We start from the raw sequence: 27,384 nt of genomic DNA on the forward strand, positions 1-27,384 counted from the left end.
CCACAATAGGGACTCGCTACAGTGCCGCATGAAAGTTAAGGAGCTCAGACAAGCGTACCAGAAAACCAAAGAAGCAAACGGACATTCCGGGGCAGAGCCGCAGACATGCCGCTTCTACGCTGAGCTGCATGCAATTCTAGGGGGGGCCGCCACCACTACCCCACCCCTGACCGTGGATTCCGATGAGGGGTTACTCTCAGCCATGCCTGAGGATTTTGTAGACGGGGAAGATGAGGAGGAGGACAAGCTTGCGGAGAGCACACAGCACACCGTTCTCCCCAACAGCCAGGATCTTTTTCTCAGCCTGACTGAAGTAGCCTCCCAACCCGGTATCCCGGACCATGAAGCCATAGAGGGACCTCTGGTGAGCGTACCTTTGTAAATATAAAACGTGGCTTAAAAGCAAGCGTTTTTTAATGATTAATTTGCCCTGAGGACTTGGGATGCATTCGCGGCCAGTACAGCTACTGGAAAAGTCTGTTAACGTGTCTGGGGATGGAGCGGAAATCCTCCAGGGACATCTCCATGAAGCTCTCCTGGAGGTACTCCAAAAGCCTTTGCAGAAGGTTTCTGGGCAGGGCAGCCTTATTCCGTCCTCCATGGTAGGACACTTTACCACACCATGCTAGTAGCAAGTAATCTGGTATCATTGCATGACAGGTCAGTAAGGGTGGAGCAACAGTTTATCAACTAACCAGGGAAGTGCCAAATTTTCCATCTCTTGAAGTCTGCAACTCAAAATTGGATGCCTTTCTGGAAGATATTTTCATCAAAACACAAGATATTCAGCTCACTACAATGGTAACTGGATGAAACTGTATGGCTTGTACTATATGGAAGGTCAGTCTAGATGACCTAATAGTATCTCCTGGCCTTAAAATGTACTGATCAATGATCAATAGGAGGGAAGACTAAGAACATGCCATTATTTGTGTTGTGTTCGACAGATTTGAATATCACCACTTATCTCCGTGCACTTCAGCTATGCGCACTGTGTCAGCTGTAGCTTTACATGAACAGTGGAGGGAACAGTTGGAGCAGCTTGGCAGAGCTGGGACTGTGATAAGAAGCGAGGTGCGTGTGAATCTCGAAGGAACAGGTATTCCTCACGTCAGTGCTAAGTGTTGTAGATTGTGTCAATGAAGGTGCACAAGGGTGTGTTCTTGCCACGAGGGTTGTCAACATTCTGGTGGCATATGTGCTAATGGTCTCCAGTGTTCAATGAGGGTAAGTGAAGGAATCCTGAGTGCAAGGGTAAAGGGGTGGTGACATCAGGAAAGTCTGAGATGGATAGTGAGCAGCAGACTCAGTGTTTGAGTGCAGGCCAAGGGTAGGTAGCTTCTGTTCCCTGCACTGGACCTAACCAAGTTTTGCCTTAGCAAAGAGAAGGTGTTGGGCTTTGTGTTATCCTGCTCCTGTGCTCTGTTCCCAAAGTGTTGTGTAGCATGGCAGGGCAAAGTGCTAGTATTTGTGTCATTGGCCTGTTGGAGCGTTGCTGAAACAGGGCAGAGTAAAGGTTGCATTGTGGGGTGTTGTGAACCTCAACTCTTCTGTCCCCTTCTAATAACCAAGGCGACAGGAATCCTTACCCAGCGAGGTCACATTCTCATAGTTCTCCTGCATAACGTCTCTGTAGAGGGCTCTCTGAGCGGGGTCCAGCAGAGCCCACTCTTCTTCGGTGAAATACACAACCACCTCCCTGAAGGCCATTGGCCCCTGAAAGAGCAAGAGCCCCTCACTCAGTACCTGCTGCCTACTGACAACCCCACTGTTCACAGGGGAGGGGCCAATCACTTGGAAGCTGTGGGAGGCAGGCAGGCAGCATAGTTCCACCCACACCCCATCACATGACAGCAGCCAGGAAGCATCAAGGGGAGGGGAGACAAAGAGCACCCCCACTCCTCCCAGCAGAGAGAGGGGGCATGAGTCTTCACATTCATCACTCACCTACTAGCCAGAGCCTGATACAGGAAATGGAGCCCCCAGCAGGGTCCAGGGACAACTCCCTGGTGTGAATTCAACACCCTCCTCATTGCCAGCATCCTGATGGGAGGGGATGGGGTGTCTTCCCTGGGCCTCACTGGTGGGGGTCCCTTTATATCTTACAGCAGCCTCTGGCTAGTAGGTTTAGGCTCCAGTATTGAAGTCTGGAAAGTTTCCCTAGCCCAGTCCAGGGGGGTTGTTTCCTGCTTGACTAATTAGGGAATTCCCACCCACAAACCATAGGGGTCTGGTGCTGGGATCTAGGCATCACAGTAAACAAATCTCTGCAGATTTCTCACACCCTGCCCCCCTCCCTTTCTCCACCTTGTGGCTTTCTTGCCCCCTCCCACTTCCAAACCAGCCCCCTCAGAAGTGCCCACTGTGACGTTATTGACATGAACTGTGACCGTATAGATCATTGTTGCAACCAGGGTCCTATAGTTGCACCAGGTCTTGTACAGAGGAGGTCAAGTGGTGTGTCTATGGAAAGCTTGTAGTTTGCTGGTTATGATTATGCTGGCTGTATGTGTGTATCATAAGAACATAAGAACATAAGAAAGGCCGTACTGGGTCAGACCAAAGGTCCATCTAGCCCAGTATCTGTCTACCGACAGTGGCCAATGCCAGGTGCCCCAGAGGGAGTGAACCTAACAGGCAATGATCAAGTGATCTCTCTCCTGCCATCCATCTCCATCCTCTGACGAACAGAGGCTAGGGACACCATTCTTACCCATCCTGGCTAATAGCCATTTATGGACTTAGCCACCATGAATTTATCCAGTCCCCTTTTAAACATTGTTATAGTCCTAGCCTTCACAACCTCCTCAGGTAAGGAGTTCCACAAGTTGACTGTGCACTGCGTGAAGAAGAACTTCCTTTTATTTGTTTTAAACCTGCTGCCTATTAATTTCATTTGGTGACCCCTAGTTCTTGTATTATGGGAATAAGTAAATAACTTTTCCTTATCCACTTTCTCAACATCACTCATGATTTTATATACCTCTATCATGTCCCCCCTTAGTCTTCTCTTTTCCAAACTGAAGAGTCCTAGCCTCTTTAATCTTTCCTCATATGGGACCCTCTCTAAACCCTTAATCATTTTAGTTGCTCTTTTCTGAACCTTTTCTAGTGCTAGAATATCTTTTTTGAGGTGAGGAGACCACATCTGTACACAGTATTCGAGATGTGGGCGTACCATGGATTTATATAAGGGCAATAATATATTCTCAGTCTTATTCTCTATCCCCTTTTTAATGATTCCTAACATCCTGTTTGCTTTTTTGACCGCCTCTGCACACTGCGTGGACATCTTTAGAGAACTATCCACGATGACGCCAAGATCTTTTTCCTGACTCGTTGTAGCTAAATTAGCCCCCATCATGTTGTATGTATAGTTGGGGTTATTTTTTCCAATGTGCATTACTTTACATTTATCCACATTAAATTTCATTTGCCATTTTGCTGCCCAATCACTTAAGTTTTGTGAGATCTTTTTGAAGTTCTTCACGATCTGCTTTGGTCTTAACTATCTTGAGTAGTTTAGTATCATCTGCAAACTTTGCCACCTCACTGTTTACCCCTTTCTCCAGATCATTTATGAATAAATTGAATAGGATTGGTCCTAGGACTGACCCTTGGGGAACACCACTAGTTACCCCTCTCCATTCTGAGAATTTACCATTAATTCCTACCCTTTGTTCCCTGTCCTTTAACCAGTTCTCAATCCATGAAAGGACCTTCCCTTTTATCCCATGACAGCTTAATTTACGTAAGAGCCTTTGGTGAGGGACCTTGTCAAAGGCTTTCTGGAAATCTAAGTACACTATGTCCACCGGATCCCCCTTGTCCACATGTTTGTTGTCCCCTTCAAAGAACTCTAATAGATTAGTAAGACACTATTTCCCTTTACAGAAACCATGTTGACTATTGCTCAAGAGTTTATGTTTTTCTATGTGTCTGACAATTTTGTTCTTTACTATTGTTTCAACTAATTTGCCCGGTACCGACGTTAGACTTACCGGTCTGTAATTGCCGGGATCACCCCTAGAGCCCTTTTTAAATATTGGCGTTACATTAGCTAACTTCCAGTCATTGGGTACCGAAGCCGATTTAAAGGACAGGTTACAAACCTTAGTTAATAGTTCCGCAACTTCACATTTGAGTTCTCTCAGAACTCTTGGGTGAATGCCATCTGGTCCCGGTGACTTGTTAATGTTGAGTTTATCAATTAATTCCAAAACCTCCTCTAGTGATACTTCAATCTGTGACAGTTCCTCAGATTTGTCACCTACAGAAGCCAGCTCAGGTTTGGGAATCTCCCTAACATCCTCAGCCGTGAAGACTGAAGCAAAGAATCCATTTAGTTTCTCCGCAATGACTTTATCATCTTTAAGCGCTCCTTTTGTATTTTCATCGTCAAGGGGCCCCACTGGTTGTTTAGCAGGCTTCCTGCTTCTGATGTACTTAAAAAACATTTTGTTATTACCTTTGGAGTTTTTGGCTAGCCGTTCTTCAAACTCCTCTTTGGCTTTTCTTATTACACTCTTGCACTTAAGTTGGCAGTGTTTGTGCTCCTTTCTATTTGCCTCACTAGGATTTGACTTCCACTTTTTAAAGGAAGTCTTTTTATCTCTCACTGCTTCTTTTACATGGTTGTTAAGCCACGGTGGCTCTTTTTTAGTTCTTTTACTGTTTTTCTTAATTTGGGGTATACATTGAAGTTGAGCCTCTATTATGGTGTCTTTAAAAAGGGCCCACGCAACTTGCAGGGATTTCACTTTAGTCATTTTTATCATTTTTGTATTTGAAGTTATACAAGTACATAGCCAATATTCATATCAATGTCTTTGATTCTAAGTACCCTCAGTGAAGCATTTCATCAGCTTCTTGAGAATGGACACTTACTGAGAACAGTCCTATCAAGAAACACTTAACTGACAATGGACTTTGGGAGACGCCAATCAACATCTGAGCTTTCCTGGGAACGTTCAAACTAACATGTAAACAATGGCGTCGTCCTGCAAAAAGCCGAATCATTCATGGACATGTGACTTGCCCAGGTGGCTACAAATGCCATCTTGTTGCTGTGACTTTGCACAGAAGAACAAAGGGGGCTCTGCCCACAAGAGAGAGAATATAAAAGGCCCTGGAAGCCTCTCCATTTTATCTTCAGCTGGCTCAAGAGGTGGCCTCTCCACCCCAAACAGATGCCTGAAAGAAACTGGAACAAAGGACTGTAACTACAGGGGTGTGAGTGATTGCTGGACCCAGACTAGGAAGGAGCTTATTGGAACATCTCTGGGGGTGAGATTTCATCTGTAATCAGTTTCTTAATATATTAGGCTTAGACTTGCGTGTTTTGTTTTATTTTGCTTGGTAACTTATTTTGTTCTATTAGTTGAAACCACTTAAATCCTACTTTTTATACTTAATAAAATCACTTTTGCTTTTTAATTGACCCAGAGTAAGTATTTAATACCTGGGGGAGCAAACAGCTGTGCATCTCTATCGGTGTTATAGAGGGCGGACAATTTGTGAGTTTACCCTGTATAAGCTTTATACAGAGTAAAACAGATTTATTTGGGGTTTGGATCCCATTGGTAGCTGGGTGTCTGGGTGCTGGAGACAGGAGCACTTCTTAAGCTGTTTTCAGTTAAGTCTGCAACTTTGGGGCATGTGGTTCAGACCCTCGGTCCGTGCTGGAGCAGACTGGCGTGTCTGGCTCGAGAAGGCAGGGTTCTGAAGGCTCAAACTGGCAGAGAAAACGGGCTCAGAGGTAGTCTCAGCACATCAGGTGACAGTCCCATGGGGGTTTCTGTGATCAAACCAGTCACACCCACCTCCTCTGTATTTACTGCCTTCTCCCTCCAAAGAGAACCCACCAGCAACTCCGTGATAATCCCTACCTCAAATGGCTCCACTGCAGCCATTTCACTTCCCTGGACCCTGGAAGGACGGAATGATCTGGAGCAAAACATGGATGTTACGCTGCAGCCTGTTAGGGCAAAAAGGGCAATTGGGGAGGTCAGAACAGAAAATAATTTCAAAGCACAATTCCCCCCAGGCTCTTTCCCTGAAAACGGATGTCCTAGACTGTCATGCAAATAGAACAATTCAAAACACAGTAATGGGCGGAGGGTGGGGGTGGCTTTATCTACCCAGACATCTGTTAGAAAAGGAAGTCAACCAGACACACAGTGTCCAGTAAGTTCTTGGAATGTACAGGGGACACCTGTTTCTTTCAGAGGATGGAAGCAGTAACTGGAGGATGAAGGAATGAGTTAAGAAACTGAAAGCGGAAAGCAATACGGGCAAAAGTGATGAGAAAATGATCAATGTCATTGTTCTATGAGAAGGAAGGCATGAGAGCAGTAGAATGCGGACAATGGAGGTCCAAAAGGCAGACTTCAACCAACGCGGAGAACTGGTTGGTGAGGTTCCATGGGAATAAAACCTCGGAGGAAGAAAAGAGTTCAAGAGAGCTGGCTGGCACTTCCTCAGAGACAATATTAAAGGAGGAGCAGCAAGGGATCACAATGTGAAGGAAAGACTGAAAGAAGAATAAGTGGCCAATATGGCTCTACCATAAGCTCTTTCATGACCAGAAAATAAAAAGGAATCCTATAGAAAGTGGAATCATGGACAAATTTCTATGGAGGAGTACAAAAGAATTGCACAAGCATGTGGGGACAAAATCGGAAAGATTAACTCACAAAGTGAGTTACACCTTGGAAGTGACATGAAAAAGGCAATAAGATAAGGATTTTATAAGTATATGAGAAGCAAGAGACCGGGGAAGGAAAGTGTAGTCCTCTACTTACCAGAGAAGAAGAAGAGCTAATAATAGATGACATCAAGGTGTTTAATGTCTTTTTACATTCACTGAAAATGTAATTGTGACCAGATACTTAATTATTCCTAACCAAGAGGGGAAAGGAACAGAAACAACAATGGGGAAATAAGAGGTTGAAAAAATATTTACATACTTTACATGTATTAAAGTCAGCAGGGCCTAATGCAATTCATCCTGGGCTGAGGAATTAGCTGAAGTAATCTTGGAACAGTTAACAATTATCTTTGACAACTCCGGGAGGATGGTGAGGTGCTACAAGACTGGAGAAGGGCAAACATAAAACCTGTCTTCAAAAAGGGAAGCTACGCAGACCTGGGGAATAAAGACCAGTCAAGCCTAATTTAGATACCCAGAAAGAAACATGTATTAAACAATCAATGTATAAGCCACCTAGAGGATAGTAAAGTGATAAGTTATAGCCAGCATAGATTATCGAATACAAATCATGCCAAACCAATCTAATTTCCTGCTTTAACAGAGGTACTGGCCTTATGGACCCAGGGGACACTGTAGACATGACATATCTTGATTTTAGTAAGGCTTTTGACATAAAACCCCATGACGTTCTCATCAGCAAACTAGGGAAATGTGGTGTACTTGAAAGTCGGTACTCAAAAAGTAATTATTAATGGCTCGCTGAAAAACTGGGAGGATGTAATTTACCAATGTACATTGCCAAAGAGCCACAGTAATACGTCAGCAGCCCCCCCATTAGCTCTCCCCCCCTGCTCCCAGCGCCTCCCACCCACCAGCAGCCCCACCGATCAGCGCCTCCCCCCACCTCCTAATCAGCTGTTTTGTGGCATGCAGGAGGCTCTGGGAGGGAGAGGGAGGAGCGAGGGCATGGCAGGCTCAGGGGAGGGGGAGCGAAGGGGTGGAGTGGGTGCAGGGCCTGTGGCAGAGCCAGGAGTTGAGCAGTGAGCACCCCCTGGCACATTGGAAAGTTGGCACCCATAGCTCTAGCCCCGGAGCCGGTGCCTATACAAGGAGCCGCATATTAAGTTCTGAAGAGCCGCATGTGGCTCAGGAACCACAGGTTGGCCACCCCTGGTCTAGATAATACTTAGTTCTGCCATGAGTGCAGGGGACTGGACTAGATGACCTCTCTAGGTCCCTTCCAGTCCTATGATTCTATAAACTACATTAAAGCACAGTTAAGGTTGCCTAGTGCTGCCTCATGCCTTTCCAGCATGTGGAGAGTGGTGAAAGTTAAAACATCTGAAAACCAGGAAATGAAGAACTACACACCACACCTGCAAAAGGAAGCTTAGCTCTGCCCCTACTCCCTAAACTTGGGGCTAGCAAATGTCACTGGGAATAGGTCAGTAAGGGTGGAGCAACGGTTTACCAACTAACCAGGGAAGTGCCAAATTTTCCATCTCTTGAAGTCTGCAACTCAAAATTGGATGCCTTTCTGGAAGATATTTTCATCAAAACACAAGATATTCAGCTCAGTGTTTGAGTGCAGGCCAAGGGTAGGTAGCTTCTGTTCCCTGCACTGGACCTAACCAAGTTTTGCCTTAGCAAAGAGAAGGTGTTGGGCTTTGTGTTATCCTGCTCCTGTGCTCTGTTCCCAAAGTGTTGTGTAGCAGGGCAGGGCAAAGTGCTAGTATATGTGTCATTGACCTGTTGGAGCGTTGCTGAAACAGGGCAGAGTAGAGGTTGCATTGTGGGGTGTTGTGAACCTCAACTCTTCTGTCCCCTTCTAATAACCAAGGCGACAGGAATCCTTACCCAGCGAGGTCACATTCTCATAGTTCTCCTGCATGACGTCTCTGTAGAGGGCTCTCTGAGCGGGGTCCAGCAGAGCCCACTCTTCTTCGATGAAATACACAGCCACCTCCCCGAAGGCCATTGGCCCCTGAAAGAGCAAGAGCCCCTCACTCAGTACCTGCTGCCTACTGACAACCCCACTGTTCACAGGGGAGGGGCCAATCACTTGGAAGCTGTGGGAGGCAGGCAGGCAGCATAGTTCCACCCACACCCCATCACATGACAGCAGCCAGGAAGCATCAAGGGGAGGGGAGACAAAGAGCACCCCCACTCCTCCCAGCAGAGAGAGGGGGCATGAGTCTTCACATTCATCACTCACCTACTAGCCAGAGGCTGATACAGGAGATGGAGCCCCTGGCAGGGTCCAGGGACAACTCCCTGGTGTGAATCGCAACACCCTCCTCATTGCCAGCAGCCAGATACGAGGGGATGGGGTGTCTTCCCTGGCCACACTGCTGGGGGCCCCTTTATATCTCACAGCAGCCTCTGGCTAGTAGGTTTAGGCTCCAGTATTGAAGTCTGGAAAGTTTCCCTAGCCCAGTCCAGGGGGGTTGTTTCCTGCTTGACTAATTAGGGAATTCCCACCCACAAACCATAGGGGTCTGGTGCTGGGATCTAGGCATCACAGTAAACAAATCTCGGCAGATTTATCATACCCTGTCCCCCTCCATTTCTCCACCTTGTGGCTTTCCTGCCCCCTCCCACTTCCAGACCAGCCCCCTCAGAAGTGCCCACTATGACGTTATTGACATGAACTGTGACCGTATAGATCATTGTTGCAACCAGGGTCCTATGGTTGCACCAGGTTTTGTACAGGAGGTCAAGTGGTGTGTCTATGGAAAGCTTGTAGTTTGCTGGCTGTATGTGTGTATCATTTTTGTATTTGAAGTTATGAATATTGGCTATGTACTTGTATATAAATGTTTTTGATTCTAAGTAGCCTCAGTGAAGCTTTTGGTCAGCTTCTTGAGAATGGGCACTTACTGAGAACAGTCCTATCAAGAAACACTTAACTGACAATGGACATTGGGAGACACCAATCCACATCTGAGCTTTCCTGGGAATGTTCAAACTAACTTGTAAACAATGGCGTCGTCCTGCAAAAAGCCGAATCATTCATGGACATGTGACTTGCCCAGGTGGCTACAAACGCCATCTTGTTGCTGTGACTTTGCACAGAAGAACAAAGGGGGCTCCGCGCACAAGAGAGAGAATATAAAAGGCCCTGGAAGCCTCTCCATTTTATCTTCAGCTGGCTCAACAGATGGCCTCTCCACCCCAAACAGATGCCTGAAAGAAACTGGAACAAAGGACTGTAACTACAGGGGTGTAAGTGATTGCTGGACCCAGACTAGGAAGGAGTTTATTGGAACATCTCTGGGGGTGAGATTTCATCTGTTATAAGTTTCTTAATGTATTAGGCTTAGACTTGCGTGTTTTGTTTTATTTTGCTTGGTAACTTACTTTATTCTGTCTGTTATTACTTGAAACCACTTAAATCCTACTTTTTATACTTAATTGTGACAAAGTGGGGGGTTTTCTTGGGTTTTTCCGTGTTTTCCAGTGGGTTGCATGCAGAGGTAGTGGGACTCAGTGTCCCCAGGTGTTACTGGTTTAACGAGGTGAGGGGAGAGGGAGTTTGTTGTTACAGAGGACCGGAGAGGGAACTTGGGACCCCAGCCGATGGCCTGGAGGATGGATACCCCAGCGACTGGTGACCTGGAGACCCAGCGCAGGAGTCACAGCCGGTTCTGGCCAGTGGGAGGACAATGGGCTGCGGAGAGAGGACCCCAGTGACCTAACCAGCCGGTTCCAGCCAGAGGAGGGCTGAGAGGAGAGGCGGCCCAGGCCACCCTGTTTACGACCCTGTTTACCTGGAGAGAAGACAATGGACAGAGGCGGGGCTTGGGGCCGGTGACATCAGATGCCCAGCTGGGAAGCAGGAGGGCTCTGGGCTGGAGAGGGGGAGCAGGCAGAGCCCACCTGGATGCAGGGGGACTGGGATGTGCTGTGCTGAGGGAGGCCAGGCCTGAGGCCCTGAGAGTTTCCTGTGCTGTGTTCAACTCTCAATAAACCCTCCTGTTTTATGCTGGCTGAGAGTCACTCTGGTCTAGAGAACAGGGTTGCATCAACCCCTTCGGAGGCGGAGGCCCAGGGGGTCCAGAGCGAGCGGACTCCCTGAGGGGGCCCACGGCGAGAAACAGGTGTGCTAAGGCTCAGAGAGGTGCGGCTCCAGGAGGTGGAGGGGCCAACCCCGAGAGAGTGGACCCCCGAGAAGGGCGGTCTCACTGGAAGGGGCACCCCCCACGGACCACATGGGGCCACGAGTGGGCACGATCTGTGAGTCCGTGACAACGTGGTAGCAGAGGATGGTTCGTAGCTGCACCCTGCAGACGTTTGGCTACGAGTGCCGGGGCTTTGCAGTGAGTGGCTGCCAGCAGTAGAACGAGGGTATTGAACGGAACCAGCCTGGAAATGGCCTAGAACCAGCTCCGTAAGAGCGACCTGGCACGTCTGTGCAGGGAGAGAAGGCTGAGCATCGGGAGGCTCACCCAGGAGTGGCTGATTGCTCAGCTTGCAGAGAATGACCAGTCCGAGGAACAGGCTCCAGACCCCAGGGGGGCTCCCGGGGTGTAGCCATGGGGGCAGTCTGTGTAGTGACCAGGAGTGTGTCAGACCTGACTCCCCAGTCAGTACAGGGAGACCCCCGTCAGGTTCCTCCCTAGAGGAGCTGCGGAAACTAGAGCTGGAGCTGAAAGCAAAGGAGCTGGAGGATCGGAGGCTGGTGGACAGAGAGAGAGAACGAGCGGACCGTGCAGAACAGCGGAAGCACGAGTTGGAGCTGGAGGAGCGGCGGGCCAAGAGGGCCTGCCAGGGGGTAAGTGGGGAAGGGCCCCGAGACGCCAGTGGTGTGGGGAATCTAGACACCAAACTGCTGCCCTGGTTCGAGGAGGGGGTGATATTGATGCCTACCTCACAGCCTTTGAGAAGGCCTGTGATCTGAACCAGATTGACCCCCCCGCTGGGTCCCAAGGCCATAGAGGCGTTCAGCCAAATGGATGGTGTTGAGACGGGGGACTATGACCTGTTCAAACAGGCTTTGCTGCTGAAGTTTGAACTGACCCCCAAGGCGTACAGGAAACGATTCCGGGGTGTACGCAAGATCTCAGGTGTCACTTACAAGGAGGTCACCAACCTGCTGGGGGAATATCTCCGCAAGTGGGGGAAGGGCGCAGGGGCCACTACCGCAGAGGACGTGTATAACCTGGTGGAGTTGGAGCAGCTGTATGACATCTGCCCTCTGGACCTTAAGATGTGGCTAGTGGACCGGAAGCCCAAGGATCTGCGCAGTGGAAGGGCACTGGCAGATGAGTTTGTGGACAGCAGATCGGGGGCAGGAGGGAGACCCACATCGGGGGCTCAGAAGGGGAGTCACCCAAAGACCTCTCAAAGGTGGGACTCCAGGAAGCCCAACTCAGGGGTGCCCAGGAATGCCGGGGCGGGCCGACCCCCCGCGTGGGACTTGAGGGACCTGAAATGTAATTACTGTGGCCAAAAGGAGCACAAGCTGGCCCAGTGCCTGAAGATGAAGGAAATGGCGGCCAAGTAGAACCCGCGGGGTGTTAACTGAGTGGAAGCCCACCAGGAGGGGGCACTACCGGTCCAGGGGGCTGCAGGCGAGAGGGCTGTGCCGGGGAAGGGGACCGCCAGGCCAGGCCAGCAGGGGAAGGCGGGGCCCCAGGTCCAGAGTGCCCGTACTCAATCCGCCAGGTGAGCGTGGGACAGGCCCCGGGGGACAATCGCCACATCATCCCCATTGAGGTGGGGGGAAGGAGCGTCCAGGGGTTCTGGGAGACGGGCGCGGAGGTGACGCTGGCACGGTCCGAGGTGGTGGACCCAGACCAGCTAGTGCCCGATGCCTACATGACCCTGAGGGGAGTGTTCAGGCCCCCCGTCAAGGTGCCTGTAGCGAGGATACACCTGAAATGGGGGGCTAAGGAGGGACCCAAAGAGGTCGGGGTGCACTATCACCTGCCTACCGAGGTGCTAATGGGTAATGACTTGGAGAACTGGCCAGATGGCACTCTGAGCGCCGTGGTCCTTACCCAGTGCCAGAGCCAGCGAGGGACACGGAACCGCCCGAGGGGGGGGGACCGAAGCACCGAGGGTAGGGCTCGACAGGGCTGGGCTGGAGCCTCCGTCCCAAGGTGGGGAAACTGAGGCACCACCAGCCAGGGCTGTATCCTCAGACCCAGCAGCTGAATTCCAAACAGAGCTGCAGGTGGATCCCTCCTTGGAGAAACTGAGGGCCCTGGCTGGCCACGGCGGTGCAGGGTCCCAGGGGGAGGACCGCCAGGAGTGATTCCTGTGGGAGAAGGGATTCCTGTACTGGGAATGGGCTGGTTCAGGGCAAACTGAATCTTGGAAAGGAGGGAGGCAGTTGGTGGTTCCCCAGAGGTACTGCTGCAAACTGTTGTACTTGGCCCACGATATCCCCCTTTCGGGGCATCAGGGCATCTGGCACACCAGGCAAAGGCTGCTGCAGAACTTTTAATGGCCCGGGGTCTTTGATGTTTGTCCGACAGCATTGCAGGTCCTGTGACTCCTGCCAGAGGGTGGGGAAGGCCCGGGATAAGTGTAAAGCACCGCTGAGACCTTTGCCCATCATAGAGGAGCCTTTCCAGAAGGTGGCCGTGGACATAGTGGGGCCCCTCCACAGGGTGACCCGGTCAGGGAAGAAATACATCCTGGTGGTGGTAGATTTCACTACGCGCTACCCCGAGGCGGTGGCCTTGTCCTCTATTGAGGCAGACATGCTGCTGACCATCTTCGGCAGAGTGCGGTTCCCCAAGGAGGTCCTTACAGACCAGGGGTCTAACTTCATGTCAACCCTGCTCCAGTGCCTGTGGGAGAAGTGTGGGGTCTGACACACCTGGGCCGCAGCCTACCACCCTCAGTTCAACGGGCTGGTGGAGAGGTTCAATGGGACCCTAAAGAGGATGCTGAAAACCTTTATGGACCAGCATCCGCAGGACTGGGACAAGTATTTGCCCCACCTGCTGTTTGCATATAGGGAAGTACCCCAAGAATCCACAGGGTTCTCCTCTTTCAAGTTGCTGTACGGTAGGAGGGTGAAGGGGCCCCTGGACTTGATGAGGGCCGAGTGGGAGGGAAAGGCCTCTCCCAATGGGGAATCAGTGGTGGCGTATGTACTGACTTTCCGGGAAAGGCTCGTGGAGCTCATGGGCTTGGCTAGGGGAAACCTAGCAAGGGCCCAGAGGAAGCAGAAGGCCTGGTACGACCGCTCAGCATGTGCCCGCTCCTATGCTACAGGGGACCGGGTGATGCTCCTCATCCCCGTGAGGAAGAACAAGCTATAAGCTGCCTGGGACGGCCCCTTCAAAGTCATCAGACAGGTAAACGAGGTGAACTATGTAGTGGAACTGTCCAACCGGGCACACAGCCACCGGGTGTATCATGTCAACATGATGAAACCGTACTGAGACAGGGAGAAGTTGGTGCTGGCTGTGTGTAGGCAGTGGGAGGAGAAGGGAGAGGATCCCCGGTGGGACTCCTCCCTGAGGCTGGGGCTAAGCCCTCGCTGGAATCAATCCCCCTCTCAGACCAGCTAACCCCTGCCCAGCAGGCAGAGATCAGAGAGGTGCTGCATTCATACCAGCAGCTGTTCTCCAACCGGCCTGGGCTCGCTAACCTGGCTGTCCACCAGGTGGAGATGGGAGCCAACCCTCCCATCAGGTGTTCCCCATTCCGGGTCACTAGGAAAACAGCTCAGGACCTGGAGAGAGAGGTCGGGGACATGTTGGCTTTAGGGGTGATCCAGCCGTTCGCCAGCCCCTGGGCCTCGCCTGTGGTGCTGGTCCCCAAGAAGGACGGGTCGATCCGGTTCTGTGTGGACTATCGGAAGCTCAATGCCATCACCGTGTCCGATGCCTACCCCATGCCTAGGACCGATGAGATCCTAGACAAGTTGGGGGGTGCCCGGTACCTCACTACCATGGATCTTATCAAGGCTACTGCCAGGTGGCTTTGGACCCGGAGGCCAGGGAGAAGTCTGCCTTCACCACCCCAATACAGCTCTTCGAGTTCCTGGTCCTGCCTTTCAGCCTCAAGGGGGCACCGGCCACCTTCCAGCACCTGATGGATCAGTTGCTAAGGAGGATGGAGGACTTTGCTCTGGCGTATATTGACGATATCTGTGTCTTTAGCCAGACCTGGGAGGAACATGTGTCCCGGGTGAAGAGGGTGCTGGGTCGCAGGATCCAGGACTGACCATAAAAGCTGAAAAGTGCAAGGTGGGGATGGAAAAGGTTTCATATCTGGGCCACAAGGTGGGGGGCGGCCACCTGAAGCCGGAGCCGGCCAAGGTGGAGGCAATCCAGGATTGGCCCACTCCCCAGACTAAGAAGCAGGTCCAGGCTTTCATTGGGATGGCGGGGTACTACCGGAGGTTTGTGCCCCACTTTAACTCCCTGGCAGCTCCCCTCACGGAGCTGTGCAGGAAGGGAAAGCCGGACAAGGTGGTCTGGACCGAGCAGTGCCAGAGGGCTCTCTGTCCGCTGAAGGGGGCGCTTATCCAGGGCCCGGTGCTGGTAAACCCGGATTTTAACAAACCCTTCCTGGTGTTCACTGACGCCTCGGACACAGGGCTGGGGGCGGTACTGATGCAAACTGATACTAAGGGGAAGACACACCCCATTGTGTACCTGAGCAAGAAGCTGCTGCCCTGGGAGCAGCACTACACAGGCATAGAGAAGGAATCATTTTTGCTTATTAATGGACCCAGAGTAAGTATTTAATACCTGGGGGAGCAAACAGCTGTGCATATCTCTCTATCGGTGTTATAGAGGGCGGACAATTTGTGAGTTTACCCTGTATAAGCTTTATACAGAGTAAAACAGATTTATTTGGGGTTTGGATCCCATTGGTAGCTGGGTGTCTGGGTGCTGGAGACAGGAGCACTTCTTAAGCTGTTTTCAGTTAAGTCTGCAACTTTGGGGCATGTGGTTCAGACCCTGGGTCCGTGTTGGAGCAGACTGGCGTGTCTGGCTTGACAAGGCAGGGTTCTGAAAGCCCAAACTGGCAGAGAAAACGGGCTCAGAGGTAGTCTCAGCACATCAGGTGACAGTCCCATGGGGGTTTCTGTGATCAAACCAGTCACACCCACCTCCTCTGTATTTACTGCCTTCTCCCTCCAAAGAGAACCCACCAGCAACTCCGTGATAATCCCTACCTCAAATGGCTCCACTGCAGCCATTTCACTTCCCTGGACCCTGGAAGGACGGAATGATCTGGAGCAAAACATGGATGTTACGCTGCAGCCTGTTAGGGCAAAAAGGGCAATTGGGGAGGTCAGAACAGAAAATAATTTCAAAGCACAATTCCCCCCAGGCTCTTTCCGGGGGGGTAAATCCACCATTTACACTACATTAAACCTGCAAGTGACCCCGCCCCAGGCTGCAGAGGCAGGTGAAAACCCCTAGGGTCTCTGCCAGTCTAACCCAGGGGAAAAGTCCTTCCCAACCCCAAATCTGGTGATCAGTTAGACCCTGAGCCTGTGGGCAAGACCCACCAGCCAGACACCTGGAAAAGAATTTTCTGCAGTAACTCAGTGTCCGGTCTCCAGCAGCTGGGAATTTTTGCTACTGGCAGTTGCCAATGGGCCACATGCCATCATAGGCAGTCCTGTCAGACCATCCCCTCCATAAATTTGTCAAGCTCAGTCTTGAAGCCAGTTAGGTTTTCTGCCCCCACTGCTCCCCTTGGGAGGCTGTTCCAGGACTTCACTCCTCTGATGGTTAGAAACCTTCACCTAATTTTGAGCCTAAACTTGTTTATGGCCAGTTTATATCCATTTGTTCTGAGGTCCACATTGGTGCTTAACTTAAATAACTCCCCTCCCTCCCTGGTATTGATCCCTCTGATGTATTTATAGAGAGGGCATCTCCCCTTCAACCTTCCTTTGGTTGGGCTAAACAAGCCAAGCTCTTTTGAGTCTCCTCCCATAAGGTCGGTTTCTGTTCCTTGGATCATGCTAGTAGCCCTTCTCTGCACCAGTTCCAGTTTGAATTCATCTTTCTTAAACATGGGAGAACAGAATTGCACACACTACTCCAGATGAGGTCTCACCAGCACCTTGTATAATGGTATAACACTTCCCAGTCTCTACTGGAAATACAGTCCTAGGATGCATCAGGCAAGGTATTAGTCTTTCACGGCTGCATCACATTGACGGCTCATCGTTATCCTGTGGTCAACCAATACACCCAGGTCTCTCTCTTCCTCTGTCACTTCCAAGTAAAAAGTCTCCAGTTTATAGGAAAAATTCTGTTAGTTCCTAAATGCATGACCTGGCACTTTGCATTATTAAATTTCATCTCATTTCTATTACTTCCAGTTCTTGTATGATATTCTGATCCTTCCCCATACTGGAAATAACTCCCAACTTTGTGTCATCTGCAAATGTTACTAGCGCACACCCACTTTTGCACCAAGATCAGTAATAAAATTGTTAAATAAGATTGGTCCCAAGACTGATCCTGAGGAACTCCCTCTAGCCCGAGAGTTCACTTTTCAGTATGACCTGTTGTAGCCTCCTCTTTAACCAGTTCGGTATCCACCTTTCAGTTCTCACATTAAGCCCCATCTTCTCCAATTTAACTAATAATTTCTCATATGGAACCGTATCAAATGCCTTATTGACATCCAGGTTGATTAGACTGATCACATTTCCCTTTAAAACAAACACCACACAGTTATCTTCTCAAAGAAGTTCAGGTTGGTCTGGCAGGATCTACCTTTTGTAAAACCATGTTGTATTTTATCCCAATTACCATTCACCTCTATGCCCAAAAATATGGAACGCTTCACAAATTTGCGTGTCATCCTTGCGCAGGGCCCATGCTAATCTTCTCTGTATCGTTCCAATTTTAGGGGAGGATGGTGAGGTGCCACAAGACTGGAGAAGGGCAAACATAAAACCGGTCTTCAAAAAGGGGAGCAACGCAGACCTGGGGAATAAAGACCAGTCAAGCCTAATTTAGATACCCAGAAAGAAACATGTATTAAACAATCAATGTATAAGCCACCTAGAGGATAGTAAAGTGATAAATTATAGCCAGCATAGATTATTGAATACAAATCATGCCAAACTAATCTAATTTCCTGCTTTAACAGAGGTACTGGCCTTATGGACCCAGGGGACACTGTAGACATGACATATCTTGATTTTAGTAAGGCTTTTGACATAAAACCCCATGACGTTCTCATCAGCAAACTAGGGAAATGTGGTGTACTTGAAAGTCGGTACTCAAAGAGTAATTATTAATGGCTCGCTGACAAACTGGGAGGATGTAATTAATGCACTGCCACAGGAACCAATCCTCGATCTGGTACTACTCAATATTTGCATTAATGACTTGCATAATGGAGTGGAGAGTGTGCTTATTAAATTTGCAGATGACTCCAAGCTGGGAAGAGTCGCAAACACGTTTGAGAACAGGATTAGAATTCAAAATGACCTTTATAAATTAGAGAATTGATCTGAATGAACAAGATGAAATTCAATAAAGACAAGTGCAAAGTACTACACTTAAGGAAGGAAAAACAAATGTTCAACTACAAACCGGGGACTAACTGGCTAGGGGGCAGTACTGCTCAAAAGGATCTGGAGGTTATAGTGGATCACAAATTGAATCTGAGCCAGTCGTGTGACGAAGGCTAGTTCAGTACTGGAATAGGTTACCAAGGGAGGTTGTGGAATCGCCATCATTGGAGGTTTTTAAGGACAGGTTGGACAAACACCTCAGTACTGGGGGCTGGACTAGGTGACCCCTCATGGTTCATTCCAGCCCTACAGTTCTCCGATTCTATTCTGAGGAAATGTTTGGTCATTTTATCACAGCACTGACGCGGCCCATCCCACCAGCATTAAACAACCAAGACATTTTGAAATCCTCTCAGTAACAAAGTCTGGGAACCAAATATGAGACAAGAGCAGAGCAAAAGGAGTGACTCTGGGGGAATTCCCCTGACATTGTCCCCATGGCAGCACACTCCCACAGCCGGGGGCACAGGGAGAGTCAGGAATTGGCTTTTCCTCTCCCTGCACTTCACCTTCTTCACTGGAAAGTGAATTTGCCCAGGGATGCTGCAGTAAGTGTGTATGGGCAGGTTAGAGATCTGGGAATCTCTCCCCCCAATTATTTCTCCCACTGCCCCTATCAATCTCTCTCTCCCTTTTCTCCTTGTGTTTCCCATCTCCTGTCCCACCCCCTCTGGTGGACAGACATATTCCTGGATGTTCGCACTCCTATGGCTGGATCGGCTCCTCCAATTGCTAAGGGAAGGAGAGCTGTGGGGTGAGGAGGGGCTATTTGTGCAGAGTCACTTTCATGCCCATCCCCAGCACGTTCCCTGAGGAATCACCTGGAGAATCTGGCTCAGATGTTGGTGTGGGCAGAGCCTAGGGCTGGCCCATGGAGCTAATTACAGCTGGACAAAGTCCTCACCTTGCCTGAGCACAGAGGAAGCTTCACTCCAAGTCACTCCCAAGCCCAGACCCCACCGGGGGAACAGCAGCTGCCCAGTCTGGGCTCCCAGATCACAACGCAGGCAGCAGCGTCTGACCCAAGAAGCTCAACCCCAATATCCTGAGAAGAAAGAGAGACACAGTGAGACAGAGACTGAGGGCTCCCCCCGCCCTTTGGCAACAACTGAAACCCCCTCCCCACAGGGACATGTCCTGATTTTATTTGCTCCCATGTTAATCTGGCGTCACTCCATGTTCTTCCTTGAAGTGTCTCTTGATTAACACTGGTCTCAGTGAGACCAGAAACATGGCCAGAGTCCTTTCCTCCTCCCTCATTCCCTCCCCTTCTTCGGAGAAGGATTCACAGCAACAGTTTTCCCTCCAAAACCTGAAGTTCCTCCAGTTTTGAAAAGGGGGAGAGAAGCAAAGTCTGTCGTGATTTCATATCAGTAATGGATAAATGGATAGAAAGTTCTCAGCAGCCCCTGCCAGCCATTCACATGGGGGGCGGGAGAGCCCTGGGTGATGATTCTTTAACAGGAGAATGGATGGCATGGAGGAGCCAAATTTTGTAAGAAATTTCCATGCCTGGTGACTGGCAGATAACGGCCAATAGGGACCCGCTCCAGAGACGACTCCATCTCAGCACTGGGCGAAGCAACCCCTCATGGAGACCATTTGTCATGGGGGTTTGGGATACTGCTGGTGAACATGGTGAGGGGAAAGTGAGGGGCTAATACAGTAGCATGGAGATTCTCAGCCACTCTGGGGACAGCCTGGGCACCAAGGAGCCAGGCACAGACTGAGCCCTCATCCTGTGCCCCCTGAGGAAAAGAAAAGGGTCCACCCAACTGTCCTGTGAGCAGCTGGGAGACACCGTTCCCCCAAACAGGGGGAGGCCTCTGGCTTTGGTGTGTATTAAATATGGGGCAAGTCACTTTCATCAGAAAACATTTTAATGAAGATAAAGGGGGAAAGAAATGAGTCTCACATGAGAGGAGAAAGTTGACCATTTAACTCCCTGCAGCCATCAGGATGGAGAATGACTAAGGCAACAAATTCCCTCCAAAACAGGAGGACTTGCTGCAGCTAAACATGGGAACGTCTCAACACGAGATGCTTTTTAACAGACATTTAATAATGACATGGAAAAAGACAAAATCTGACAGCTGATGTCTATGTTAAGTCATTAAAGAGAAAAGGGTGGATATCTGGAGAATTTTGGATCAATTTTCACTAAATAGAGCGGAAAGTGAAAAAATGTGAAGAATTTTGTATCAATAGTCAATAGTAGGTAAAGAGGTAAAATGAGAGTGAATTTCATAGTATTATTTGACAAATTGAGAGAAAATGGGAAACATCTGCAAAACTTTTCTAAATATATTCAAAAATTTGAGAAAAGGTCAAAATGTGAGGATATTTTATGTTAATATTTTATTATTAGTGAGACATGGAAAAAATCTCAGGGAATATTAAATTAGAAATAGATAACTAGAGAAAAAGGAGGGCAAATTTTTAGGATGAAGAAGAGATCTGTGTGTAGCTCAGAAACGTATCTCTCTCACCAACTGAAGTAGGTCTAATAGAAAATATTACCTCACCGAACTTATCTTTCTAAATGCAAAGGAATTCAAACTGGAGAGAAAAACTAGGGCTACTTATAAACTCTACTGGGTGGTAAATTAACTATCACCTGTAGCCCATATAGCTGGCGTTAGCATTTCTTTTATGCAGCAGTAATGCAAGGAACCCACGGGCCGGTCTCCTGTAGGACACTGGCATCAGCAGTTAGCAGAAGGCTCGAGGTCTATGAACTCTGGCACAAATAACTGGCCTAAGGGCCACCCCTAAGGTTTGGGGAACTGGAAATAGAGTGTCTAAGGGGGAATTTCGTCCGTAAAGACACCAGCCGACCAGAGGAACATGAGCTAACACCGGCCTTCGGCTAGAACATCCACAGATGTCTGACCACAGGAGTGCCATGGCAACGAACTGACACATGCCCCCAAGATGAGATCATTACTACACTAACCTATAGGAGAAGGACGCCCCAGCACTAGTAGGGAGAGGAAATACAAACAGGGAAGAGGGGAGAAACCCCACTGAACAGGCATTGCACCTAGCGGCGTCAGCAGAACAGATTATCGGCTACACAACCCAAGAAAGGGATCTGCATGTTGCTGTAGACAGATCAATCGGCCCCAGCCCAGAGCCTGCCCCCCCCCGCCCGCACCCCCGGTGACAGTGGGCGGGGGGGGAGCGAGCGATGGCGGGAGTGGGCGGGGCCGCGGGGAAGGGACGGGGCAGATCCTGGGCTGATCTGAAGGTCAGAAAGTGACCTCGTGGGTAAGAAGCTGCAGACCCTGAACGGCGACAACTCACAGATCTGTCCTGTCCCTCGGCTCATCGGAGCGACGCCCCCGGGACGGGACGTTCCCCGGCCCCGCTGCCCTGGGTGGGGCTGGTGCCCGGCAGCTCCGTCCCGGCCCCCCCGCTGCTGGTGCCCCCGGCCGGGGGGGGGGGGTGAAGCCCTTTCACTCCGTGCTGCCTCTGCCCTGTGCCCCCCGCCCGGCTCCCGCGGGCCCGGGGCTGCTCCCGCCGCAGGGGCGGGGCCTGGGGCCTAGAACTGGGTGTCTGAGCCCCCGGCCCGTGCGGAGCCGCCACTCACCGTCCCGCCTCCGCCTCCTCGCTCCGTGACCGGCCCCGGCCTCCCGCGCCTCGCCCCGGGATCCCCCCTCCCCCAGCAGCGCCGCGAGCGGGATTCGAATCCCAACGGCTGCAGCGCGCGCCCGGGACAGGCGGGGGCAGTGAAGCCTCGGGCCGAGGGAACCGGGGCCTGACGCCACGTGCGGAGCCTCTGTCCCGCGCTCTCTCCGCCAATCAGGGAGCGGGGAGGGGCGCGGCGAAGTGACGAGCATACGGCCCCTCCTCCCAGAGAAGGTGCAGCGGCACAAACAGCTCCTGCTCCCGTTGCCCTACATTGGGTGTACTGAGCATGCGCACTCGAGCTGGGCATGCCCAGTAACCTTCGGGCTGAGCAGCTGCTGCTCCCCGGGGTCTGTGCTGGGGAGAGCTCGTCATTAAAGCTCCTTCCCGGCCGCGCCGGGCGAGCTGGGACGTTCTCCCGGGGAACCAGCCTCCTAGAGCCCCGGACTCTGTCCCCATCAGCTCCGGAGCCAGAGACTCCCGGTGAGTGAGAGCCCCCGGGGGAAGTGCGGGGGACGGGCAGGAAAGTGAGTCTCTGCCCCAGGGATCCGCAGCTGTTGCAGCCCCTGGGAATCTGCTCCCTGGTTGTACATGTGCTGCCAGCAGCGCTGGAGCTGCCTGAGCGGTAGCGGAGCTGCTGGTCTCCGCTGCAGCCAGGATCTGCCCCAGGCACCGCTGAGATTCAGGTGGGGACAGAGAATGGGGCCCGGGGGCTCCCCTTTGTGTGGCTGGAGGTGGCGGGGAGGGAAAGGAGGGGAGAAGCCGGAGTTGCAGGGAGGGGAAGGGCAGTAGGACAGGTGGGGGATTGAACGTGCTCTGTGCAGCCAGGAAAGTCCAGGGGGAGAAGTGTGTGAGAGTCGGGGGGTGAGATACTTGCATCCTTTCCCTGTTTGTGCCACTTCCCTCTCAAATACTGAAACAATTCGCTCTAGTTCTTCCCCTTTTCTCTCCCCTTGCCACATATGGCTAAAAACTCCAAGGAGATTCCCTCGTTTTTCCTAAAATCATTGACTCTCTATTCTCTTATTTTGCCCTATTTTCTCTGTAATTCTCAAATGGCCATTTAAATTCTCCTCAGATTTGGGATGTTAACCCGACCCATTTGATCTGAAGCAATTTGTCCTTGTTTAGGTGGGAATTTGCTGTCCTGTGTCATTTCCCCCAAAGTGGGTGGTAGTTAGTAGGTGCTGTTTGGGGGAGCCCACAGACATGGCTGCCCCTGGGGTGGAGATGGGGTGGCCGTTCTCTGCCAGAAACAGGGCATGGCCAAACAGGAGGGAAAGGGAGGAGCCAGTGTCCCCTATGGAGCCTGCCCAGCCCCTTTGGTTCTGCTCCTTTCTAACGTTTTATTCAGAGACTTTATTATTGGGGAGGCTGAAAAATCTCTCTGTGGGCTTAGCCTGGCAGGAGGGGCCAGGTCTACCTGTAATAAAGAGATCAAGCATTTTTCCAGCATGGCAGAATCTAGGATGTGTCTCTGCAGGGAAAGATCCTGGGGGAATCATGAGGTGAAATTAACTAAAGCCTGTTCTGAAACTTCCACAGTTGCCTTTCTTGCCCAGCCAGGCTGCAGGATGATGTCCATGTTTTGCTCCAGCTCATCCCATCCTCTCATGGGACAGGAAAGAGAAATGGCTGCAGTGGAGCCAGTTCAGGTAGGGATTATGGGGCGGGGGGTTGCTGGTGGGTTCCTGCAGGAGGGAGAGGGACAGCAAATACACCGGAGGTGGGAGGTTTGGGCAGTCTGGTTTGGAGGTTGGAGTATGCCAAAAAATTCACAGGGTGGAGAATGGGAGGAGGCCAGGGTGTAGCAAACCTGTTGGGACTTGTTTAATATGTGGCTTACATTCTAGGAAGAGACCCATGAGGTTAGAAGGTGGAAATGCCCTAATTTGTGGAACGGGAAACAGCCCACCTAGTGGGGCTAGGAAAATGTGCCAGAATCCCAGTGCTGGAGCCTGACCTGATTAACCAGTGGCTGCTATGAGATATAGAGGGGGCACCCACCAGTGAGGCTTAGGGAGGGGTTCTTAACCTTTTTCTTTCTAAGGCCCCTCAACGTGCTATAAAAACTCCACGTCCCTGCATATGCATGGTTTTCTGCATATAAAAGCCAGGGTTGGCAACCAGGGCAATTGCCTGGGGCCCCATGTGACAGGGCCCCCAGCAAAGCTAATTGTTCAAGCTTTGGCTTCAGCCACTGGTGGCCGGGCTCATGGCCTCAGGCTTCGGTCCCAGGCAGTGAGGTTTGGGCTTTCTGCCCTGGGCCCAAGTGAGTCTAACACTGGCCCTACTTGGAGGACCCCCTGAAACCTGCTCGCAGCCCCTCAGGGGTCCAGGGACTCCTGGTTGAGAACCACTGCCTTAGGGGATATGCCCCTCCTCCATATCCAGCTCCAGGGCTGGCCTTAGAGAAAATGGTGCCTTGGATGAACTTGTATTTTGGTGCCCCCCATCCCCCTGGCCCTCACGGGCTCCCCACCATCATATCCAGACCCCAATGCCTCCCTCTAGTGCTTAATTTGTATTGAAAGAAGGGCCGGAGCTCAGCCCTGGCACTAATTCAGCACTGGCAGGGCGGTCTCATAGCAGCGGCTGCTGGCCGAGCGCCCAGCTCTGAAGGCAATGCCACCGCCAGCAGCAGCGCAGAAGTAAGGGTGGCCTGGTATGTGGTGGATTGTGCAGCCTTTTATTTTATTTAAAGTGCATTTTGTAATGTGGCATTACACCCCGTGGGTTCGGCTCTGGTGGCTACAGTTTCAAGCTTAACAGAGTGAAAGTCGCCTCTGCTACTTGCTTCAAATGTATAGTCCCTAGGAACACAGAACGACCAAGGGTAGTGACCACACAGACATTCACAAGTACAAGCTCTAGTCGGTTTGACAAGTGTTATTAAAGTTACAATTAAGGTTATGACTACCCAAGCATATAGAAATTTTATAAAGACTTTGGCAAAAGTTACAAATCTAGTTCTACTCACATCCTGAACAATAGTATTAGGGTCTGATGAGTCTCTCATGGATTGATCATCAGTAGAGGGATGGTTCCTGCTGGAATTTCCCATAGGGAGCTCAATTTTCCTGCTCTGGGCACCCCCTTTTTATAATGTGATGCTGATTATACCTCATTAGCATTGGCACACCACCTGTATCCTGTGGTTAAAGCACATTTGGAAACAGAGGTGCCTTTACAGAATTTTTTTATTTAAAATTAATCTTCCAGCTAATTTTTCACCCTGTTACCACTTGACACCTCTTTTCTCATAATCTTAGGGTATCGGGTTATTCCTCGGTTATTTACTTATATCAGCATTTCTTAGCTCCAAGGCCTAAAATAGCTAAGCTAAAATCTTGCAGCTCTCAGCCTACAGGCCTTGCGTTTCAACCCTATTTACTTAGATACCTAATACATGATTATTCTCGCTACATACCGATCAATCTATTCTCTATTTAGCATACGATGATTCTATATGACATAACGTGTTAGTTATTTATAACACCACACAATAAATGAACAGTAAACTAAAATCATTGGCTGCCATTCCCACCCTTACTTCTACACTGCTGCTGTGGCTCGTGGTGCCCGGTGCTCTGCCTGCAGCTCAAGACAGGCTTTGCGCTCTCATACGGGGGCTGCATCTTGCTGGAGCCCCAGATATCCTGCAGCCCTGTGGCTGCTCCTGGCTCACCAGGGGCCGTTTCAGATTTTGGGGAGGGGGGCAACTTTAACTGTGATTCCAGGGGCTACGGAGGCACCTGAAAACTGTAGGGTTTTTTGCAGAAATTAACTTAGAAATTCACTGATGAGCACTGTATCTAATTGTTATATAAAGAAAGATAAATCGATACTGACTCCAATTACAGCCACATATTAAATTTAAAAGTAAATTTAGAACAATCAGGAGATAATATAGCAAGATATTCCCTATCCCAAGCCTTGATGTATCAGTTCTGGAGCTTTGATGCAGGTATCAGAAACATAAGTTTGATACTTTGCACCCTATCTTTAGTAGAGATAAGTAAAAATAAAGAAAGTAAGCAGATTTTACTTAATAGACACACTCTGTGTTACTGCCATTATCTCCTCTATTTTAGTCAATTGTTTTTCACTCCACTGAAAACATATTTACTTAATTTTATATACGTGATTAAGGTTTTTTCTCTTTTATTAAGAACGGGAATTTATTTTTCTAGTTATTTTGGCATTTATGTTTACTGATCACAATCATGTATGTGACTCACTAACATTTGACTCCATCATTGCTATTAGTATCATACTTGGAACTGCATTTATTTTCATAGAAATTGTAAGTTACTTTCCAGATATAACTATATCATGAAGTTTGGGGGAGACAGGGCCCTGCAACTCCCCCACTTCCTGCGATTCACTGTGACTCTCAGCCAGCCAGTAAAACAGAAGGTTTATTAGACGACAGGAACACAGTCCAAAACAGAGTTTGTAGGTACAGACAACAGGACCCCTTGGTCAGGTTCATCTGGCCTCCCTCCATTTCCCAGCCAGCTCCAAACTGAAAAACGCCCTTGAGCCGTCTCCTCCAGCCACACCCCGGCTTCTCCTCCAGACTTTGTCCAGTTTCCCCAGGCAGAAGGTGTCATCTGGCCCCATCCCCATGCTGGGCTCAGGTTACATGCTCAGCTATCGTCCCCCAAGTGAAGTCACACCCTGATATCCCATCACCAATGCAGACAGTACCAGTAAAACTCCCCCACAACATCCCCAGGTCAATCCTCCCTCTCCCTACTCCATCACAAACTAAAAATACAATTTCAAGATAAGTGATCTGCATCTGCAGTGTCTAAAGTTTTGAGTTTAGCAGTGCTTGTTTTAAAAAAAAATAGCTAAGGCAAGTACATGCAAAATTTACATTCTATTATCGGATAGTACCATTTTAAATAATGAATGACAAAGCACAATCTGGTAATAACAGTAATAATGATAATTACTCCAGCCAGGCCAGGTTAGAACTCATTACTCAAAGAACTGAATTTAAGCATAAGACAGAAATAAAATTATGAAATGCACAGACCAGTTAAAAAGCTAAAATAACAGCACTGCACGAATGTGAAAGAATAAAATTACAGAGAATATCTCTACTTTGCGCATTTTGAGAGGAAGTAAAAAGAAGTAATAACAGTAATTGGTGTATTGTGGGGTGAGTGTGCGTGTGTGTGTGCTGTGGGAGTGTGAAAGTGTGTGTGTGTGTTGGGGGAGTGTGAGACACAGCACGCTGTCACTTTAAGCAGAGCAGCACTCACTAGTCTGAAGGCTCATTCACACAGCAGCAGCGGCCAGCAGCTCCCACTCCTGACCCAGAGGCAGCAGCAGAGAATCTTGTCCCCCCACCTCAGCTCAGCAGAGACTGGGTAGAGGCAGGAGGGTGGGGCCACCCCGACATCAGCAACCCCCCTGCACACACACACAAGGCTCCTGAGAGCAGCTTGGCCAGAGGCAGCTCCAAGTGGGGGGAGGGGGCAGGGCTGCAGGAACAGTTGCAGCGGCA

The 27,384-nt window shown here is 50.0% G+C and overlaps 1 protein-coding gene and 1 non-coding gene across 2 annotated transcripts in view; one reads left to right on the plus strand and one right to left on the minus strand.

Moving 5' to 3' along the window:
* Positions 1 to 14,928: 14,928 nt before the first annotated feature.
* LOC135889538 (zinc finger protein 883-like) overlaps positions 14,929 to 27,384 on the plus strand; it is a 124,700-nt gene continuing 112,244 nt past the window's right edge. Inside the window, exon 1 of the mRNA XM_065417400.1 lies at positions 14,929 to 15,414. Within this exon, the coding sequence (XP_065273472.1) occupies positions 14,929 to 15,414 (486 nt within the window). The remainder of the gene's footprint in view (positions 15,415 to 27,384) is intronic.
* LOC135889701 (U6 spliceosomal RNA) lies at positions 17,478 to 17,582 on the minus strand. Its single transcript, XR_010562033.1, has one exon. It is a non-coding gene; the product is annotated as a U6 spliceosomal RNA (small nuclear RNA).

This window comes from Emys orbicularis, chromosome 15 (assembly GCF_028017835.1).
Source record: "Emys orbicularis isolate rEmyOrb1 chromosome 15, rEmyOrb1.hap1, whole genome shotgun sequence".
NCBI lineage: Eukaryota > Metazoa > Chordata > Testudines > Emydidae > Emys > Emys orbicularis.